This window comes from Elephantulus edwardii, unplaced genomic scaffold (genome assembly GCF_000299155.1).
Source record: "Elephantulus edwardii isolate Elephantulus edwardi_28Jun2011 unplaced genomic scaffold, EleEdw1.0 scaffold00002, whole genome shotgun sequence".
Lineage (NCBI taxonomy): Eukaryota > Metazoa > Chordata > Mammalia > Macroscelidea > Macroscelididae > Elephantulus > Elephantulus edwardii.
The window spans coordinates 43,586,457-43,608,964 of record NW_006399752.1 but is presented as its reverse complement, the minus strand read 5'-3'; the positions used below and the strand labels follow the sequence as shown (position 1 = coordinate 43,608,964).

General features: G+C 41.7%; 1 protein-coding gene across 1 annotated transcript in view; it reads right to left on the bottom strand.

The window, feature by feature from the left end:
- Positions 1 to 22,508, bottom strand: part of CATSPERB (catsper channel auxiliary subunit beta) — a 211,865-nt gene that overhangs the window by 94,784 nt on the left and 94,573 nt on the right. The window contains 5 exon segments of the mRNA XM_006879213.1: positions 286 to 438; positions 7,624 to 7,761; positions 10,129 to 10,175; positions 14,118 to 14,184; positions 19,028 to 19,060. Coding sequence (XP_006879275.1) covers positions 286 to 438; positions 7,624 to 7,761; positions 10,129 to 10,175; positions 14,118 to 14,184; positions 19,028 to 19,060 — 438 coding nt within the window.

Below are 22,508 nucleotides of genomic sequence, written 5' to 3'. Positions count from 1 at the left end.
AAAAAAAGGTCAGCTATGAGGGGTTATAACGCAACAGTACTTAACAATAATAATATACCAGAATAAAGAGCTCTGGTGGCTTAGTGAGCAGTAGGAAGCTGCTCTGCCAACCCAAAAGGCACATGGATCAAATCCACCAGTTGCTCCATTGCAGAAAGATGGGTCATCTCCTCATGTGAGGTGAAGTGTCTCTGAAAACTCAGTGGAGGGTCAGCTATGAGTTGGTCCCAACTCAATGGTACGTAGTAACAGCAAACCAGAACATCAACTTTTATATGCACCTACCTGGTTACCATAAGCGTAGAGAATATTACTTCTTGGATGGAATACCATTCCAACAGGGACAGAGAATGTTGAAGGAAAATTAAACTTTGGATATTTACTCAGGACACTGAGTTGATTATTTCTCATGGTGTTCACAGTGGCAGTGACTTTTTTCTAGAAATAGATAAAGTGTTAGGTTACACAAATTTCCCAAGTATTATCATTATTCTTATGTGCTATCGAGTCGACTATGACTCACAGAAGTGATATTAACAACAGATCTGAACTGGATCCTCTCTTATGCCATCCTCAGGCCCATTCTTATAATCACTCAGTCAATCCATCTTGTTGTAGATCTTTCTTTTTCTAACATTCCATGATCTATCTATTATTACTCTTATAATTATAATGTTTAAAGTTTCTAGTTCCTTGGACTTTTATTAAGACAGATAGAGCTGAGATCAGCAATCATCACTACCAGGTTATCTGACCCATTCTCCATAAATACCCATTTTATGTTGGAAATGAAATTTAGGACTGTGGTGTAAGCCTAAAAATTGGCTCTTTTAGCCATTACATTAAGCCCCCTCTGGTCTCCAGCTACTTTAACTGCAAACATATGGTCTTGCAAATGATCAATAGCTGTGGGACTAGGATGAGAGTGAGAGTGCTTCCCACACTAAGTAGCAAGACTTGTGGCAGCAGGATTTGAGATGGGCTAGGTTTGAGGGAGACTGGAGCAAGGGCCTGTTGAGAGCGAGACCCTGGTGATGGTGGTGGGGAGACTGTGGCATTGCTATGGAAAAACTATGGCAAGCTGTAATCCAAGGCTTCTTGCATTTGTGCTGGCCACAGTTAAAGGTCTTGCTGTTCTTGCCAGATGCTTGAAGGAGAAGCTGATTTTTAACTACTCTGAGACAAACCTTGCTGGATGATTTGGAGTTGACTGAACTGAAACAAGAGCCTGAATTAATGGAGGAACTGTGCCTTGGGACTGTTGGGGTGAAATCTTGATTTTCATTGTTATTCTTTGCTTCCCCTACTCCCCATCTTACTTCCCTAATAAACCCCATTCTTGGTATCACAACTGTGAGTCTGTGAGTCAATGACAAATAAACAAAGCTCTTGCTGCTCGTGTGGATGTAGAGGTACCGTGGGGATTGGGGCTATGGCCTTTTTATCTGCTTCCCGCTGTGGAGCAGTGAGGGGCTATGCTATTCTCACTCTCTCAGGCCCCTCCAGAGAGATACTTAGAGCCTTATGCCGTTATGTTCTCAAGATAAGGAGATTTTCTGTTTTCAAGATAAGGAGATTGACTACTTTCTGTAAAGTTCAAGACTGAAAAGCATACAGAGATCTACTGCAGAATCATCATTTGAATTTCGTTTACATTCTTTATTATCCTTGTTCACAACTATTATGTGAAACTATTTTTTATAAAAACATGTCTCTCTGGGCCTCTTCCCAGTCCTTATAGATCATGATCTTGATGGTAAAGCCTAATCGATGTATATTGAGAATGGATTTAAGAATCAATTTAACACGCAGCTACACTGAAGAGCCTTTGGAATGGAAAGTAATGGTCAGTGGCTGTTGTTGCTGTTGTTATTGTTATGCCTGTTGAGTTAACGAGGACTCATAGTGACCCTGTGAAGAGGACTCTGAAGCTTGACCTTTCCTGACCCCACCTCGCCATCTTGAGAACACTGGACATCGTTACCACAGTCATCTCACTCAGTGTCGTCTTCTCTTCTGCCGACCCTCTATCCTTCCAGCAAAATGTCCTTCTCCAAGGACTGATCTCTCCTGGTAACATGCCCAAAATATGTGAGTTAGAGCTTCAAAATCCTTGTCCCCAGAGAGCAACCTAGGTTCACCCTCTCCAGGACAGACTTGTTTGTTCTCTTGGCAGTCCATGGATTGTTCAATACTCTTCTTCAGCACCACAACTCAAAGGCATACATTCTTCTTCTGTCATTCTTAGTCATTGTAAGCTCTCAGACGCACAGCAAGCATTTGAGAAAACCATAGCCTGGATCAGGTGCACCTTAGTCTCTAGATGAACATTGTTGCTCTTTAGCACTCTGGAGATCCCGGACATCAGATTTTCTTAATATAACTCATCTTTTGATTTCCTGACTGTTGGTACCAGGGTTGTTGATAGTGGCTATTACTTTTAACATGTTGTTACGTGCTGTTGAGTCATAGCTTTCGACTCATAGTTAACCTATCTACAACAGCTCTAAACTCTGCTCTGTCCTGTGCCAATCTCATTGTCTCTGACACACTCATCCCTATTGCCCCAGTCACCGAACCAATCCACCTCCCAGAGGGCCTTCCCCTCTTGTGCCTGTCCTCCACCCTACCAAGCATGATGTCCTTCTCCAAGGACCGGTCCCTCTTTACAACATGACCAAAGTATGTGAGACAGAGCCTCAGAATCCTTGCCTCCAAGGAGCAGCCCGGTTTAACCCTCTCCAGGATGAATCTGTTTTCTTAGCAGTCCATGGTACCTCAGCACTCTTTTCCAACACCAAAGCTCAAAAGCCTCAATTCTCCTTTTATCCTCCCTGGTCATTGTCCAGCTCTCTGACGCATAACAAGTGATAGCAAAGACCGTGGCCTGTACCAGATGAACCTTAGTCTCCAGAGACACACCATTGCTCTTGAGTACTTTAGAGAGGTCCCTAACAGCAGACTTTCCCATTGCAATACTTCCTGGCTGCTGGTGCCAAGAGAGTTGATTGTGGAGCCAAGCAGACTAAAGCTATGAACAATCTCAATCTCTTTACCATCCATCCTGATGCTGCCAATTGGTCCAGTGGTGAGAATCTTTGTCTTCTTGACATTGAGCCTCAGTCCATATTGGAGGCTGCAGTCCCTGACCCTCTGCAGCAAGCGCTTCAGGTCCTCCTCAGTTTCAGCAAGCAGGGTTGTGTCATCTGCATAACGCAGATTGTTGATAGATATTCCACCAATCTTAACCCCTCATTTCTCCTCATAGAGCCCAGCCTCCCAGATGATATGTTCTGCATATAGGTTGAAAAGGTATGGAGACAGGACACATCCCTGGCGTACGCCTTTCCCAATTTTGAACCATGCAGTATTTCCTTGCTCTATTCTGATGACTGCTTCTTGGTCCAAATATAAGTTTCGCATTAGCACAATCAAGTGTTCTGGGATTCCCATTCTTCTCAGTCAGCCACAGTTTGTTATGATCCACACAGTCAAATACCTTTGCATAGTCAGTGAAGCACAGATAGACATTCCTCTGGTATTCCCTGCTTTCAGCCAAGATATGTTCACCTAAATGAACCATTCACTAACTCTTAAATTTATATAGGACAAACTTGAGTGGTTCATATTCTCTTGCAGAATTAGGGAGATGCAATGTGGGTAGACCACTGTAATTGTCATTTCTATCAAAGGAAATGACATATAGTGAGAGTCAAGAAAATCTTGTCATGAAAATAATACTCAATCCTATATTCCTTTTAAACAGTTCTCTCCCTCATCTGTTTCAATGCAGTATACATTATTTATCCCCTCATTTCTTAGGTTCCCCCCAACCCCGATGTCAGTCACATTTTATAAGAGTGGCACTATGCAGTATTTGTCCTTTTGTGACTGAGGTATTTCACTCAGCATAATGTTCTCCAGGGTCACCCATTTTGTATAATATTTCATGAGTTCCTTGTTGCTTTCTAATGGTGCTTTCTAAAAAGGTTGGAAATAGAGAATAGAGATACCATTTGACCCAGCAATTCCACTACTGGGAATATACCCCAAAGAAACCATAACGTCCACCCAAGCAGATGTATTTATTGCTGCTTTGTTCACAATAGCAAAGAGTTGGAAACAACCCAAATTCCATCATCAAATGAATGGATAGAGAAGCTGTGGTATATTCACACAATGGAATACTATGCTTGATATTTCTAAAGCTGAAGGAACTAAAGAAAAAAATTCAAGCCTTGAATTGCAATGATTAAGGACACTATGGGCAGAATATTGAATGATCCAGGAAGTATTAAAAGAAGATGGAAGGAGTACACAGAGTCATTGTACCAAAAGAAGTGTCTGACACATAATTTCATGAAACAACATATGATCAAGAGGCAATAGTGATAAAGGATGAAGTCTAAGTCTTTTTTGGATGACTTAGCAAAAAGAAGGTCCCAAGAATCGATAGAATACCAATTGACATATTTCAACCAACAGATGCTTCCCTGCAGGTGCTTATGAGGTTGTGCTATGAAATTTAGAGGACAACCACCTGGCCAACTAACTGGAAGAGGTCCTTATTTATTCCTATTTTTAAAAAGGTGACCTACAGAGTGTGGAAATTATTAAATGATATCACTAGTATAATTCCATTTCATTTTTTAACAATTTCTGGTTTTCCAACACTCTTTGTTCCAGTTATTAAATGATGTTTGTCATGGTTTTGCCTCATTTCAATTTGGGTTCTACCACAACACTACTATAACTATCTTCATTGCTCTGGCATTCATAGGGTTTTCAAATGCCTATTATTTAAGAAATGGATGGCCAATCATGCTTCCTAGTCTGTCTTAATCTGGGAGCCCTACTAAAACCTGTCCACCAAGGGTAACCCTTATGGCATTTGAAACACTAGGGTCACAGTTTCCAGTATCACAACAACCCACAAGTTATCTCAGTACAGACAACTGCTGTACCACTTAGAACAATGTTCTCCCCAAACACAATAAACTGCTAATTTAGTTTGTAACTTTAATAGCAAAGCATTCTTCAAACCAAATGACTTTTAATCACAAAGGCCTGCTCACCTGGCCCTGACTGGTTTAAATCAGAGGCTTTCAGCCCACAACTGATTGTTAATTAAATAAAAATGACCAATCAGCTTATCCCTGATTATAAATGAAATAAAAACATCTGATCAAATTAAAATAAGGAAAGCAGTTTTCAGAACTGAGCAAGGAAACACCGCATGGTTCAAATTCAAATCATGCTCTGATTCTGGCCATGGTCTTTCTGATCACTTGCTATGCATCTGAGAGCTTGATAATAAATAGTGATGACAGAAGAATTGATGCCTTTGAGATGTGGTGTTGGAGAAGACTACTGAATATCCCATGGATGGCCAAAAAAACAAACAAATATGTCTTGGAGAGGGTGCAGCCAGAGTCCTCTTTGGTGACTAGGATGATAAGGCTTTGCCTCACATACTTTGGACATGCTGTAAGAAGGGGTATTCCTAGGTGAGGGACATGATGTTTGGAAGGGTGGAGGGTTGGCAAAGGAGAGGGAGACCCTCAACCAGGTGGATTCGACATCGTGACTGCTTCAATGAGCTCCAGTGTGGCAGAAGTGTTAAGATGACACAGGACAGGATGGAGTTCAGATCGACTCTGTATAGGGTTGATATGAGTCATACGTGACTTGACAGCACCTAACAACAACAGTAACAACTACTAATATCACACGCAAGCAAAATCCTGCTCAAGATTTCCCCAAAATGACTGGAATAGTAAATTGAAAGAGAACTACCAGAAACATGAGCTGGGTTTAGAAGAGGCCGTGGCACTAGAGACTAAAGCAAAGAATACCAGAGGAATATCTATCTGTATTTGATTGTCTATGCAAAGGTATTTGACTGTGTGGATCACAACGAAGTGTGTAACCTTGAGAACAAACACAATCCCAGAACACTTGATTGTGTTCATGCAAAATCTATACTTGAATCTGTACTTGGACCAGAAAGCAATCTTCAGCAAAGAGCAAGGAAGCAGTACACGGTTCAAAATCAGGAAAGGAGTGTCGGGGATGCGTCCTGTCTCCTCACCTTTTCTATCTGTAAGCAGAACAGATAATTCGGAAGCTAGGTTTTATGAGGATGAGTGTGGTATCTGGTTTGGGGGAAAACCTCATCAACGATCTGCGTCATGCAGATGATGCAACCTTGCTTGCAGAAACTGAGGAGGACCTGGGGCATTTGCAGCAGAAGGTCAAGGACTGTAGTCTTCAATATGGATCTAAGCTCAACATCAAGAAGATGAAGATTCTCACCACTGGGCCAACTGGAAGCTTCATGACAGATAAGAGATAGAAGAGAGGTTGAGGTTGTTAACAATTTCAGCTGGCTAAGCTCCATAATTAACACTCTTGTTATCAGCAATCAGAAAATCAAGAGATGAATTGCACTGGGAAAGTCTGCTGTCGGGGACCTCTCCAAAGTGCTAAAGAGTAATGATATCAGTCTAGGGAGGAAGGTGCACCTGCTCCAGACTATGGCCTTTACAATTGTTTGCTATTCATTGGAGAGCTGGACAATGACTAAGGATGACAGAAGAATTATTGATACCTTTGAGTTGTGGTGCTGGAGAAGAGGATTGAACATACCACAGACCATCAAGAGAACAAACAGGTCTGTCTTGGAGTGAGTGAAACTAAATTTCTACTTGGAGGCAAGGTGTTTTCTTTTTTAAATTTTAATGAACATTTACAGAGATTTTGGATTTCCATTCATTCACTGTTGCATTTTTCTCCCTGCCGACCCCTCCCCTCCAGTTCGCTCTTCTCTTTGAAAAGTAAAAGAAAAATTTCTTCATTGGTATACAATCCCCCTGACCCTGACCCTGGGATGGAAGCAAGGATTTTGAAACTCTGTCTCACATACTTTGGACACTTGGCCAAGAGGGACAACATGCTTGGAAGGGTGGAGGTTTAGCATAGGCAAGGAAGATCCCAGATGAGGTGGACTGACACAGTAACTGGAGTAATGGGGTTATGTGTGTGGGAGTCAGTGAGACTGTCTCAGGGTAGGTCAGGGTTCAGAGCTATTGTATATAGGGTTGTTATGAGTCACAGGTGACTCAATGACCCTCCGACCCTCTGATGGGTTTTCAGAAGAAGTGAATCACATGGGAGGAGATTGTCCATCTTTCTCCTTCAGAGTAGCTGGTGGATTTGAACTTCATGCCTTTGGGTTTGAACTTCTTCCCGTTAAACTACCAGAGGTTCTGAAGACAACTAGAACAGGTAAATATCTATTGGGTTGTTTTTTTTTTTTAATTCCACTTTATATTTTCAATTGTAGATTATATTTTCCTGTTTTTTTTCTTTATTTTATTTTATTAATTTCAATGAACATTTACAGAGATTTTGGATTTTCATTCATTCATTGTTGCACATTTTTCTTTACCTCTCCCCTGCCTATCTCCAGTTCGCTCCTCTCTTTGAGAAGCAAAAGATAAACTTCTTTGTTGGCATACAATACCATCCCCCGCCCCGCCCCACCCCACCCCACCCAGTAAATATCTATTGTTAAGGTAAATTTTTTGTTTTTTGTACTTAGAATGAAGAACTAAGACTTACGTTGCTATTGATGAGAAGGTAAATTCCATTTTCACGCTCTATGTCAACGAGAAATGTTACCACTGTTGTTTTCCTACTTTGAGGTAGGCAAGTAAGCCACTCAAGGAACGGTTCGCTGCTATAAAAACAAGCACTTGCCTGCAAAAGAGAAAGGAAAAGTTACTGGCACTCTTTTCCGGCGAATCCAGGTCTAGAAAGCTCTGTGAAACATCTCTTTCTGGGACAGACTATATTTCTAGTAGCACTGCATAAGTCTGGATTCACCATAATTAAGAAAGAATGGCAGTCTCTTCCCGAGCCTCATAGCTTCTGGAAACCTGCTGGAAGTCAGCTATGAGTCAGTGCTGACTTGACCGCAAGGAGGAAGGAGGAGTAACGACCATTAAACACAACAAAGAGAAAACAGAATCCCCACAACCGGACCAACAAGCAACCTCATGAGAAATGAAGAAAAAATTCAAGTTGTTAAAGATTGTAGTGTACTTAATAAGCAACTACTATGGAAGCTGTAGTCAAGAAATGAAAGGTGTATTGCACTGGGCAAACCTGTTACAGAAGATTTCTCTATAGAATACGATGTATGTAAATGATTGCATAAAGCAATAATGCACAAGAAGGAAACCCTATGTGAATGAAAGATTATATAAAACACAATGTACACACATGAACCACAATGTGTATGAATGATTGTATGCAAATATTCTTTTAAAAGACCACTTTGTACTGGGCTTAGTATGAAATTAGTTTACATTGTGTTTCATCCCTGTGTTATTGCTCTGTAACACTGAGTGGGAACCGACCCATAGCCGACCCTCTGGTGGGTTTTCAAAGGGAGTTAATTGCACAGGAGGAGATAGCCCATCCTTCTCCCGTGGAGCAATTGGTGGCCTTGAACCGTGTGCCTTCGGGACTGCAGCTCAGCTTCTGGACACTCTACATTGTGTTTTATACAATCTTTCATTTATAATGTATTTCATACAGTCATTCATGTACATTGAATTTGATATAGTGAATTACTATTGACCTATGACCATTATTACACCATCTTTTCAATTAAAAGAATTGAATCTTTCCTATTCCTTGACCTTCCCCCCAGTCCAGCCACTAAACTCTGATATCCCAATGATTGTCTTTCTTCCCTTTGCCCTGCTCCCTGTTCCCCTCTGCTTTTCCCTTTTGGACATTTCTACACATTTAATATTTATTCTTTTAGCTTTATAGTAATGGTCTTATACAGTGTTTGTCCTTTTGAAACTGAGTTCACTCTGCATTATGTTCTCTAGGCTTTCCTATGTTACATATTATTCTACACAAATCATTATTCCTTCGTCCAGCTTATTCCATTGTGTGAATGTCCTGTAATTTCTCAATCCATTCATTTGTTTATGGATATATGAGTTTTATCCATATTCATGCTATTGTCAATAATACTGCTATGAGCATAAGTGTATTTACCTCTGTTCATGTCTCAGTTTTAATTTCCTTGATTTCCTTGGGGTATATTCCTAGCAGTGTCCAAGGGCCTCCCACAGTGGTGGTACCATTTTTCAATCCCACCAGCAACATGAGAGTTCAAATCTTTCCACAACCACTCCAACGTTTACTCCTTGCTGTCCCGTTAAACTTTGCTATCGTAACTGGCTTGAGATGGTATCTTATTGTTGTTTTGGTTTTGCATCTCTCAGATGGCCAGTGATTTTGAGCATTTCATCATGTGAAAGAAAGACCTCTTTAAAGTGTTCAAAAGCAAAGCTGTCATTCATAGGATTAAGGAGTGCCTTACTCAGGTTGAGGTGTTTGCAATGGTCACATATGTACACACACAAGTTGGACAACGAATAAAGAAGAATGAAGAAGAATGGATGCCTTTCAGATATGGTGTTGTTGAAGAATATGGAATATGCCATGGATTACCAGATACCAGAAGAACGAACAAATAGTTCTTGGAAGAAGCATAGCCTGAATGCTCCGAGAAGCAATGATATAGAGACTCTGTCTCAGGTATTTGGACATGTTGTCAGGGGTCACTAGCCTTTGGAGAATCACATTGTGCTTGGAGAAGTAGAGAGTGCATGAAAGAGAGGAAGATGCTCAAACAGATGGATTAACACAGTGACTGCCACAATGGGCGAAAACTGATCACCGATTGAGAGGCTGGTGTAGGACCAGGCAGGTGGAGGTCCTGTGGGATGTGGGGGTCTCTGTGAGCTGGAATCAGCTCAACAGTGCCTGACAATAAGACACCATGGAGTGATAGTGAAGGCTTCAGCTGGTGTGACTAGGATAAAATTGCTGTTGTTGTTGTCGATTGCCTTCAAGTTGAGCACGACTCATAGCGACCCTATGAACAAAAGGCCTGAAGCCTCTCTAAAACTACTGGCATTTATCAAAGTTCATAGAGTTTATGGAGGCATGTTGTTTAGGAAGTGGGTGCAACTCTTGCTTCCAAAGCATGAAATTAAACACAACAAATATTCCTACTTTAAAAAATATTCATTACTATACCTCACTCAGGGTCTTGTTTCTGTCAAAGGTGATAGTAATGTAATCAACTGCAAAACACAAAGGCACATGAATAGCTTCAATACTTATAAAACCAGAAACATCAGTGTTAATAAAATAGATGACATACACAAAAATTCTAGGTGTTATGTACCATTAACTAATATATATTTATGTTTCTTTACTTATAGTTATCACAGTGTATGAAAATTGACTCAGATTTTGACTCAATTGTTTCTCATTTTCGAGGCATTAACTTTTATCCAGCAAATCTGTTAACTTTTATTCTGTTTATATAATTTTATTTAATTTCTATGAATCTAATACAGGTTGATTATCCGGGAGGCTGGACTCTATGAGGAGAAATGTGTGGTCAAGATTGGTGGAAGATCTATCAATAATCTGCATTATGCAGATGATACAACCCTGCTTGCTGAAACTGAGGAGGACCTGAAGCGCTTGCTGCAGAGGGTCAAGGACTGCAGCCTTCAATATGGATTGAGGCTCAATGTCAAGAAGACAAAGATTCTCACCACTGGACCAATTGGCAGCATCAGGGATGGTGAAGAGATTGAGATTGTTCACAGCTTAAGTGTGCTTGGCTCCACAGTCAACACTCTTGGCACCAGTAGCCAGGAAATTAAAAGGCGCATTGCCATGGGAAAGTCTGCTGTTAGGGACCTCTCCAAAGTACTGAAGAGCAATGGTGTCTCTTTGGAGACTAAGGTGCATCTGATACAGGCCTTGGTCTTTGCTATCACTTGTTATGCATTAGAGAGTTGGACAATGACTGAGGAGGATAGAAGGAGAATTGATGCCTTTGAGCTGTGGTGCTGGAGAAGAGTATTGAATGTACCCTGGACTACCAAGAAAACAAGCAGGTTCATCCTGGAAAGGGTCAAACCGGGCTGCTTCTTGGAGGCAAGGATTCTAAGGCTCCGTCTAACATATTTTGGACATGTTGTAAGGAGGGACCGGTCCTTGGAGAGGGACATCATGCTTGGTAGGGTAGAGGGACAGCACAGAAGGGGAAGGCCCCCTATGAGGTGGATTGACTCAGTGACTGGGGTAATCGGGATGGGTGTATCGGAGATGGTACAATTGGCACAGGACAGAGCAGAGTTTAGGGATGTTGTACATAGGTTTGCTATGAGTCGCAAGTGACTCGACTACACATAACAACAACAATGAATCGCAAGTGACTTGATGGCACATAACAACAATGACAACATATATTATTTATTAGGGAGCTCTGGTGCCCTAGTGGCAAGAAGCTGTGCTGTAATCCTGAAGGCACACAGTTTGAGGCCACCAGTTGCTCCACAGGAGAAGGATGGGCAATCTCCCATGCTACTAACTGCCTCTGAAAACCTGGGTCAGGTATAGATTGGTTCTGACTTAACGGTACACAACAACACAACAATATTATAGTTAATCGTAAGTTTTCCAGACAATAGTCTGCTGTGGGTTCTAGTTCTAATGTGCTGTCGAGTCAAGCACGACTCACAGCAATCCCAGGAACAACAGACCAGTTCACTCTGTCCCATCCTGTGCCATCCTCATCATCTCTGACACACTTGAGCCCATCATAGCAGTAACCGTGTCAACCCATCTTGGGGTCTTTTTCTCTTTCACTGACCCTTAATCCTTCCAAGCGTAATGTCCCTTTCTAAGTAATAGCCTCTCCTAACAACATGTCCAAAGTATAAGAGATGAAGCTTTACCATCTTTGCTTTCAAGGAGCACTCTGGCTGCACCTTCTTGAAGACATATCTGTTCTCTTGGCAGTCCTTGGGATATTCTGTACTCTTCTCTAACACTACAATTCAAAGGTATCAATTCTTCTGTCATCCTTATTCATTGTCCAGCCCTCAGATGCATCTCTCTTCCATTGTCCAACTCTCAGATGCACAACAAGTGATTGAAAAGACTATGGTCTAAATCAGGCTCTTAATTGTTTTAGAGAGGCCCCTAGTAACAGACCTACCCAACATAACACATTCCCTGATCTCCTGACTGTTGATACCAAACGTACTCATTGTTGATTCAAGCAAGATGAAATAATTGACAATTTCAGCCTTTTCTTCATCTCTTATTATTCTATTATCTAGTGCCTGTTAGTCCAGTGGTGAGGACTTTTGTTTTCTTGAGGTTGAGATGTAATTCATACCAAAGCCTGTAGTAGCCCTTGATCCTCTGCAGCAAATGCTTCAAGTCCTCCTCACTTTCAGCAAGGAAGGTTGTGTCTTGGGCTAATTTTTGGAAGTAAATTGTCAGACCTTTCTTCCCAGTTTTTCTTAGTATAGAAGCTTGTTAAAGTCTTGATAGTTGTATTGTTGTTATGTGCCATTGAATCACTGGTGACAATAGCCCTGAAATCTGCTCTGTCCTGTGCCAATCTTATTGTCTCTGACACATCTACCTACATTACCCCAGTCACTGAGCCAATCCATTTCATTGAGGATCTTCTCCTGCACTGTCCCTCCACCCTCCCAAGCATGATGCCCCTCTCCAAGGACTGGTCCCTCCTTGCAACATGTCCAAAGTATGTTAGATGGAGCCTCAGAATCATTGCTTCCAAGGAGCAGCCTACTTTCACCCTCTCTAGGATGAACCTCTTCGTTCTCCTAGCAGTCCATGGTATATTCAACACTCTTCTCCAGCACCACAGCTGAAAGGCATCAATTCTTCTTCTATAATCCCTAGTCATTGCCTAGCTTTCTGATGCATAGCAAGTGATTGCGAAGACTATGGCCGGGACCAGGTGCAACTTCGTCTCCAGACTGACATCATATAGACACATAGCAGACTCAAATATATCAAAGATCATGAAGATGGTACCAGATGGAACAGTGTTTCACTCTCTTATACACAAGGCTGTCATAGGCTAAAGCTGACTGAACAACAACAAACAACACATGTATATATTATCCACATGAGCGGAAGCCTGTTGATATATCTTTAACCAAAATTCATCTCTGAGAAAGGCACTACCGAATAAGGGGCTGATTTTTGTTATGTGTTGTGGTCTCAGCTATGGTTGATCAGTTTAATTATTAATTATAATCCAGTACATTAATTAAAGAACCACTGTTAAGGAAATTAAACTATAATTCTTTGTTAATCTATAATTAATTTAGAATTCTAAAACAGTATTATTAACAATTACATTATAAAGTGACGCTCTTGTTGTGAACGGTCAAGGACTGCAGCCTCCAATATGGATTGAGGCTTAATATCAAGAAAACAAAGATTCTCACCACTGGGCCAATTGGCAGCATCAGGATGGATGGTGAAGAGATTGAGATTGTTCACAGCTTTAGTTTGCTTGGCTCCACAGTTAACACTCTTGGCACCAGCAGCCAGGAAATTAAAAGACGTATTGTGATGGGAAAGTCTGCTGTTAGGGAACTCTCCAAAATACTGAAGAGCAATGGTGTCTCTCTGGAGACTAAGGTGCGTCTGATGCAGGCCATGGTCTTTGCAATCACTTGCTATGCATCTAAGAGCTGAACAATGACTAGAGATGATCGAAGGAGAATTGATGCCTTTGAGCTATGGTGTTGGAGAAGAGTATTCAATATACAATTGAATGCTAAGAAAACAAACAGGTTCATCCACAGAGGGTTAAACCAGGGTGCTCCTTGGAGGCAAGGATTCTGAGGCTTCGTCTGACATACTTTGGACATGTTTCAAGGAGGGACCAGAGTTTGGAGAGGGACATCATGCTTGGGAGGGTAGAGGAACAGTGCAGGAGAGGAAGACCCTCTATAAGGTGGATTGATTCAGTGACTGGGGTAATTGGGGTGGGTGTGCCAGAGACAGTGAGATTGGTACAGGATAGAACAGGGTTTAAGGCTGTTGTACATAGGGTCACTATGAGGTGCAGGGGACTCGAAGGCACATTACAACAAGTGACAATTAATGTTATAAAATAAAATGTCTGAATGTACAAAAAACAATAAAATAAATCACACAGACAAAAAACTTACTTTCAAAGGTTTCTCTGTTTGCAAAGCATCTTTCACTATACCACAATTTTCCTTTGGTATAGTCTTCCTGTGTATATAAAGAAAGAAAGAAAGAAAGAATCTATTAGGCAACATATAGACTTGAGACATTAGAAAGGCAAAAATCTCATTGTAAAAGGGAAAATTTGGTAGTTTGAACATGGGAGGCGAGCAAAGAGACACATTTCATATAATGAAATTAAAAATTGTAGAATGAGGACAAGCAACAAACAATCTTACATTTGGCACAACACACAAAAAAGGAATGAGAAGAAACATCCCACAAATTAGCCTTTGTTAACCAAGGTGTGCCTCGTCTGTGGACTGTCTTTCTGAAACCACCTTTCTTCATTAGGCAGTGGGTCAGCTGTGTTTCTTTTCTCATTTACTGCAAATGGGCCAGAGGGATCTTCTCAGATGCCCAGCAGCCGCAAGAAACAATGGGAGGTTTACGTTTCATGTGTGTTTCACGTGTGACCATCTTTTCAATTGAAATGTGTTAGTTTTATGTAGTAAACTATTTTCCTCTCACGTTTCCAGTGTGACAATGCATGCTAAAAATTAACGGCCTACTGGAATCAACACAAATATCCCAAAAGTTTAACTAGATCCATTTAACTTTCCAAATAGGGGGGAAGTGCCTCTAGAGAATACTGTCTCTCATCTCCTGTTTCCTGGTCAGTACTTGAGGTGATCGGCAGGGAAAGGGGACCAGGATGAGACCGCATGTGTCCTTGGTATGAGATTTAGCAGAGGGGGTGTTGTCTCTTAGATTAATGAACTAACTCAAATTCATTACCATTGCGCCAATTTTGAGGTTGCAAATCTCTAAAGTCACAAGCTGCCTAACATTTACTGTAGGTTCAAGCAGCAAACCTTGTTCTTGGAAGTCCAACACATTAAGCATGCCCCAAGGGCTCCCTGTACACTACTCATGGTGTTGTTTGATGCCATTACATTTCAAAGGTATCAATTCCTCTTCAGTTTGCCTAATTTATTCATTTTCCAACTTCCAGCTAGCTGCAAAGCAGTTGAAAATACGATGGCTTGGGCAAGATGTATCTCTGTCTTTAAATTGATATCAGTGCTCTTCAGCAGTTTGAAATTCTTGACAGCAGACTTTTCCGAAGCAACACCTCTTTTGAGTTCTTGACCACTGCTACCAAGCGTGTTGATTGTGGATGCAAGTAAAATGAAATCATTGACAAATCCAATCTCTTCTCCATCTATCATAACACTGCCTATTGGCCCAGTTGTGAGAATTTCTGTTCTCTTGATGTTGAGATGCAAGCCACAGTGAAGACGGGAGTCTTTGAGCTTCTCCAGTGAGTGAGTTAAGTCTTCTTCACTTTCTAAAAGCAAGATTGTGCCATCTGCGTGATGCAGATTGTTGATGAGTCCTCCTCTAATCCTACATGTTTTCATATACTCTGGGATTATTTGCTCAGCATACATATTAAATAAGTACAGAAAAAGAACACAACCTTGATGCACACCTTTCTTGATTTTAAACCATACGGTTCCAGCTGAGGGACTCTTATTCTATTTGAGTGACTGCTTCTTCATTCATGCAGGTTTCTCATGAGCACAATTAAGTCTTCTGGAATTTTCCTTCTATAATTTAGAATAATACTTTTTAAAAATGTTTAAATATTATATTTAAAAATGTATCATGGCAATTAAACTGTTGAACCAATTTTCATTCTTTTTCCAAGTAAGATAAAATTGAATCTAGATACCTCATACCAGGGTAGAACTGTACTTAAAAAAAATCATACTGAATGATAGATTATTCTAATAGAGTTAAAGATGTTCACCATACTGATCTTCCTGAGAGGTTGGAGGGAGAATAGGAAAAGAGTGGACAGATAATGAACACTGCAGTGGAAGAGATGGGGGAACACGATCCTAAATGAATGTGATTACACATTAAATGTATGACAATAATGAGGAATAAGAGGTGCATTGGAGGAAAAGGTGCAACAATGAATGAATGAAAACACAACCTCCCTATAAACCTTAGTGATTTTTTTTTCCTTGTTGTGTACCATCGAATTGGATCTAACTGGTATTACCTCTTTGCCCCTCCTTCTCCTGCAGAGCATCTGGAAAAAACCAAATTTATTAAAAAATTTTATTATTTTTGTGTGCGTGTACCGTCAAATCAGATCTGACTGGTACAGGAGGAGATTGCCCCTCCTTCCCCGGCAGAGCATCTGGTGGATTCGAACCGTGCACCTCTGGGACTGTAGTTGCAGCTTCTTGCCACTAGGCCACCAGAGCTCCCCTATTTTTTTTTTTTAAGAAGAGAATTCTAAAATCCTTTTCTTATCCACTCAAAACTCTTTGCTTCCTTTCATGTTACATCACCTAACATTTTGGTTCCACTCAATTATGAAACATAAAACTTGCATTATTTTTCCCCCCAATACCAATTTCCTTCATTCAACAAATGCTTACAGAGTGCCTAGTGTGCGCCAGGCACTATCTCCTCATTGATGTCCAGGACTGAACATAGGGAAGGCCCCTGCTCTCAGAGTTTGTAGCTGGCATCCTACTTTCTTTTTTTTTTAATTTATTATTAATTTCAGTGAAAATTTACAGAGACTTTGGATTTTCATTCATTCATTGTTGCAAGGCATCCTACTTCCTGAAGTCTCAATTTCTGGAATCTCTTGGTGGGAAATTGCCTTTCCCTCTGACTTCATCATTGGGTGATATAATTTAGCTGGGCTTTATGATTGCATTGTGGTGGTGGTGGTGTTAGGTGCCTTGGAGACAATTGTGACTCTTAGCGTCCCTCTGACCAACAGATCTGACAGATCTACCCGATGGCATTTCCATGATCTTTGATTTGCTGAAGTCCTTTGTTACAGTGTCAGTCCATCTCACTGAAGGTCTTTCTATCTTTCTCTGACCCCCCACCTTGCCCAGTGTGATGCCTCTTTCTAAGGATGGGCCCCTCCTGACAAGATACTCAAAGTACATAGACAAAGGTTCACCATCCCTGCGTCTGTGGAGCACCGTGGTTGGACTTCTTCAGAGACCTACTTGTTTGCTCTCTTGGCCGTCCATAAGCTACTAGGACTCTTCAGTACCACAACTTACAGGCATCCATTCTTCTTCACTCTTTCTTATTTGTTGGCCAACTTTCAGATGCATAGGTAGTAATGGAAAAGGCCATGGCTTGGAACAGGCACATCTTAATTTTAAACTGACATCATTGCTCTTTAGCAAGATGAGTTCTTTGACAATCCCAATGCAACCTGCTTTTTCTTTTTAAAAAACTTTATTAATTTTAATGAATATTTACAGAGATTTTGGATTTCCATTCATTCATTGTTGTACTTTTCTCCCTGCCCCCACCCCTGCTCGCTCCTCTCTTTGAAAAGTAAACGAAAAATTCCTTCATTGGTATACAATACCCCTGCACGCCCACTCCCCAGGCCCCAAGTACACTCCACTATGCAACATTAATCCTGGACTCTTGTGATAACCATAATATCCTATCGTATATTGCTTTTAAACTGTTCTCTCCCTCATCTGCAACCTGCTTTCTCATTTCTTGATTGCTGGTCCCATGGGTGTTTGACGGTGGATCCAAGTAGAATGAATAACAGCCATGAAGTGATCGTTCCTCCTAGGAAGGACCTGTGTACTCAGTGGCATGTGTTGGGACAGAATGAAGTAAGAACTTGGTAAGGAGTAATCCCGATGTTTCTACAGCACAGCATGTGTTTACGTTGATGGGAAGGACCTGGTTGAACCAGAAAACCTTTTTGCAACAGAAGGAGTAGCTAATCAATGGAACAAAATACCCTAAAGAGGGAGAAACAGAGGTGTTGCTGTCTATGTAACTCAAGTCCTCTGCTGTTGAGTCAATCTGACTTGTAGCAGCTGCATAAAAGCCCTGAGTGGGACTGCCCCCTAGGCTTCAAAGACTGTGATCATTACAGAAGCAGCGGGCCACTGTGCCTCTCCACAGCACTCTGCCCACTCGGTCCAGGGTTTTCCTTTTCCGAGGAACAACTGGAGGGATCAGAAACTTCGGACTTTTCAGTTAGCAACAGAGCGCTTTACCCACTGTACCACCAGGGTTCCTGTTTGTTTTTATAGCACTTGTGTGTAAACTGGAACACATAACCCTCTCTCCAGGTGAGTATCGAGCTACCTGGGATAGGTGAACATTTGAGTTGAAGCATTAGCTAGATTTCAGCCCCTGCTCAGTTAGGCAATTTTGAGCAAGAAAGGGCCCGAATAACTGTAATATTCTTAGGGAGATGAAGCCATGGGAGCTACAGCATATGAGGGCAGGGATGGGGTTTCCTCTGAGACAAAGAAAGGTGCTTCTCTGAAACAAAAAAGGGGATCACAATTGCTGAAAACAAACTTTTCCTCCTGTTGTAAAAAAACCCCACAACAACACAACCCAAACTAACAACTTTTATTCTGATTTAGGTGGATGGTTACCAACAAGTTGATTTCCCAATCAACAATTCACTCATGCTTTAATTTACGCCACTGAATCTTGTAATAGCACAAGGAAACAGTGCTCTCCTCCTCCCCGCCCCTTCCTGTTTTCCATTTCTGTCCTGTCTCTCCTTGCCTTCTGAGCTTTGGTGAATGCTTCCCTTTGACCTCGTATGATTGGTCAGTGCTGGGAGCACATTCTTTCCTGATGTTATGGCTCTCCTGATAGGCCTGAGGACCTAACTGTTTCTGTACTGTGTACTGTATTTCAATTTTCATTTTACTATTTAAAGTTCAAACCATAAATTTTACTATAGTAAAAAGGACATTCTCCATGATGACACTCGAGATCTAATTCTTGCCTGAGTCACCAAATAAACTTGTGTCTTGTAACTTACCCTTAAAAATAGAAAGTTGCTCACCTTTTCAAAGCCACAAAATTCTATCCTTGTAAACTGGAAGAGAAGAGAAGTTGTCATTTTTTCCCCCATGAACCTCAGAGCATATAACAAACATAATAACTAAAATGATAGCTAAGGAAATGTTGATGGTTTTGTAGTTGTTTTTATCACAACACTCAGGGTTGTCATTCACCCAAAGTAGCTCTATGAAGTAGTTTCCATAAAATCCTCAATCTCTGCCTTGCTTCACCATTTAAAAAAAATTTATTTATTGCTTAATTTAATTCCAGAGAGGATCAGAGATCAAAAGCACACATTTTAATGATTTAATGATTTTTGCAGAAGGGTTGCAAAAGTTTCTGGAAAGGCATGGTCTTAGTTATATCTACTGTTGCTGTAACAGCAATATCCCAAGTGGATGGCTTTAGCAAACAGAGAGCTATTTTTATTTTTTTTAAATTTTTTATTTAAAGTTTTTTAAAAAATTTTGTTATTTTTGTGTGAGTGTACCGTCAAATCAGATTTGACTGGTACAGGAGGAGATTGTCCCTCCTTCCCCGGCAGAGCATCTGGTGGATTCGAACTGTGCGCCTCTGGGATTGTAGTTGCAGCTCCTTACCACTAGGCCACCAGAGCTCCCCTAGAGAGCTATTTTTGTACTTTTGAGGAGGCTGCAAGTCTGAATTCAGGGCACCGGCTCTAAGAGAAGGCTTGCTGTCTGCTCTGGAAGAAGGTTCTTGCGGCTTTGAGCTCTTGTTCCTGGGAGCTTGCCATGCATCTCAGCATCTGCCTCCCCACATTTGTGTTTGAGGTGGTGTTAGGAATCACGGAGTTGACTATAACTCACAGCAACCCTGTGAACACCGGATCTGAAGCACGCCCTATCCTCAGGATCTCGGCCAGGCTCGAACCCAGGGGTACGGTCACTGTGTCAGGTTATCTCGTTGAGGGTCTTCCTGTTTTTCCACTGACCCTCCACCTTCCCCAGCATGTTGTAATCTTCTAAGGTCTGGTCCCTCCTGACCACATGCCCAAGGTTTGTGAGATGAAATTTCACCATCCTTACCTCTAAGGAGCACTCTGACCGCATTTCCTGCAGGACAGACATGTGTTCCTTTGACAATCCACAGTAAGTTCGATACTCTTTGGCAGCACCACAATTCAAAGGCAAGTTTAATCTCTTTTAGATCTCAAAAGGGATTCACTCTAGAGACTCCCTGCACTAGTTTCATCTAATTAACATACCAACGACACCAGATTCTCAAATGAGAATCACAGGTATAGACATTAGGATTAGTGACACATATGGGGGGGGCACTTTTCGACCCTTCACACTTTGTCTATCCACAACTTGGGTTCATGACGGAATAGGCTCTGGTGGCCTAGTGGCAAGAAGCTGCGCTGAAATCCTGAAGGCATGCAGTTTAAGTCACCGGCTGCTCTGTAAAGGAAGGATGGACAATCCTCCTGTGTGATTAACTGTCTCAGAAAACCCACTGGAGGGTCAGCTGTGGGTCAGTTCCGACTCTACAGTACACAACCACCACCACCACCACCACCACCACCACCACCACCATCCTAGCCTGTTACTTTGTTCTTTGCCATGTTGGTTCTCTAATCTGCCTGGAACAGTTTAGAGACCTGAATCTCATGATCTATTCTCCTTGCCTACCTCTCCCAGTTTTTGGTTTGGTTTTGTTTGCTGTCTTAGATCATTGACTTTTGTTGTTATTGCAAATATACATGGCAGAATACACACCAAGCCCAGAGTTTCTTCCTGTGCAGCCCACGACATTGATGACATTCTTCAAGCTGTGCACCCCTCCTCCTCCTCCTTGAGTTATTTATTCCTCTCTGTGAGCATAAACCCACTGCCCTCCATCTAAACCCCCAGACCCCTCAAATTTCCTATCTGACCAGTCAAGTTGCTGTTATCAATTTTTTTTTCTGGTATTCTCTATTTCCTTCCCCACTAGTTTATTTCTAATACAAATTCAAACAAATTATTTCAATTTCCCTCACCCTCCTCCCCACCCATCAAATTGTACAACCCAATGATTAATCCCCTCTTCCCCCTGCACATCCACATCCCTCTGCTTCCACCTTCTCCCATGCCTCCTGGATCCTTAGACTCCTTCTACAATAATGGCCTTATACAATATTTATCCTTGTGGGACTGAATTAGTTCACTCAGCATAATGCTCTCCAATCCCTCCCAAGTTAGGTAATAATTTACAAAGTTATTGCTCCTGTGTGCTGGATAGTATTCCATTGTGTGAATATACCATAATTTCTCAATCCATTCTTTTGTGGTTGGACATTTGGGCTGTTTCCGTGTTCTTACAATAGTAAATAATGCTGCTGTGGACATTGGTGTACAAATCTGGCTGTTACCAAATTTTTAAAAGACTTTTATTGCTGCTGTTGTTGTGTACAATCAAGTTGGAACTTGGCTCATAGTTGACCGTCCAGCAGGTTATCAGAGCCAATATCTCACACAGGAGGAGATGGCTCACCTTTGTCCTGCAGAGCAGCTGGTGGATTCGAACTGCCTGCCTTGGGGTTGGCAGCCCGTCTTCTTACCACTAAGATAGTTGCGCTGTCATCGATGTTTTAACATGAGTCAGTGGAACCTTCCAGGCCTCTTCAGTGAGCTGCTTTTACAATTGCATGAGGAGCGTAGCAGAAGACCTGATCTATTGGTGGGGGTTACTTTCTCACAGATAATGGGAAAGGCGGGCAGGTGGTGCGTATTCCTATACCTGAGGAATGATAGTCATCTCCAAGTATAGGAAAGAGTTCATTCACAGCCAGTAAAATCACCTTTACCTCCTTTGATCTTTTTTTCCAAGGAGCCCTGGGGATGCTGTGGTTAAAACCTCTAACAATGAGCCATTGAAACCCAAGAGAAGCTCAGCAGGACAAAGATGTGGAAATCTGCTTCTGTAGAGCTTACAGGCTGGGAAACCCTATGGGCACTATGACTTTGTCTATGGGGCCGCTGTGACTTAACTTGCCAGCGACTGGATCTTTTCTCTGATTGTTCCTAAATGCTTGTTGTTGCTGTGGAGGGTCCACAATTTCATCCTCACTCACAGTAACCCCACGCAACAAAGCAGAACTGCCTCCTAGTTTGCCTGGTGGTGATTTTTTTGTGGACATGGACTGCCAGGTCTTTGTTTCGTGGAAGTGCTCTGTGCGTTTGAGTCACTGTTGTTGTTAGGGGTCACTGAGTTGGAACCAACTCATAGATAGATGACCATCCAGTAGATTCCTAGAGGAGACAGCCCATCTTTCCCCGACAGAGCAGCTGGTGGATTCGAACAGCCTGCTTTGAGTTGTCACTGAAACACTTTACCACTAAGTGACTAGTCGGGAGCCTGGAAATTAGCAGCAGAGTGCTTAAATACTGCGCTACCAGGGCTTACTAAATACTTATCACTGGTCTTCTTTCTAGGCCAGTCATTATTGACAGATGTTTCTTAAAATGTGAGCTGTGAGG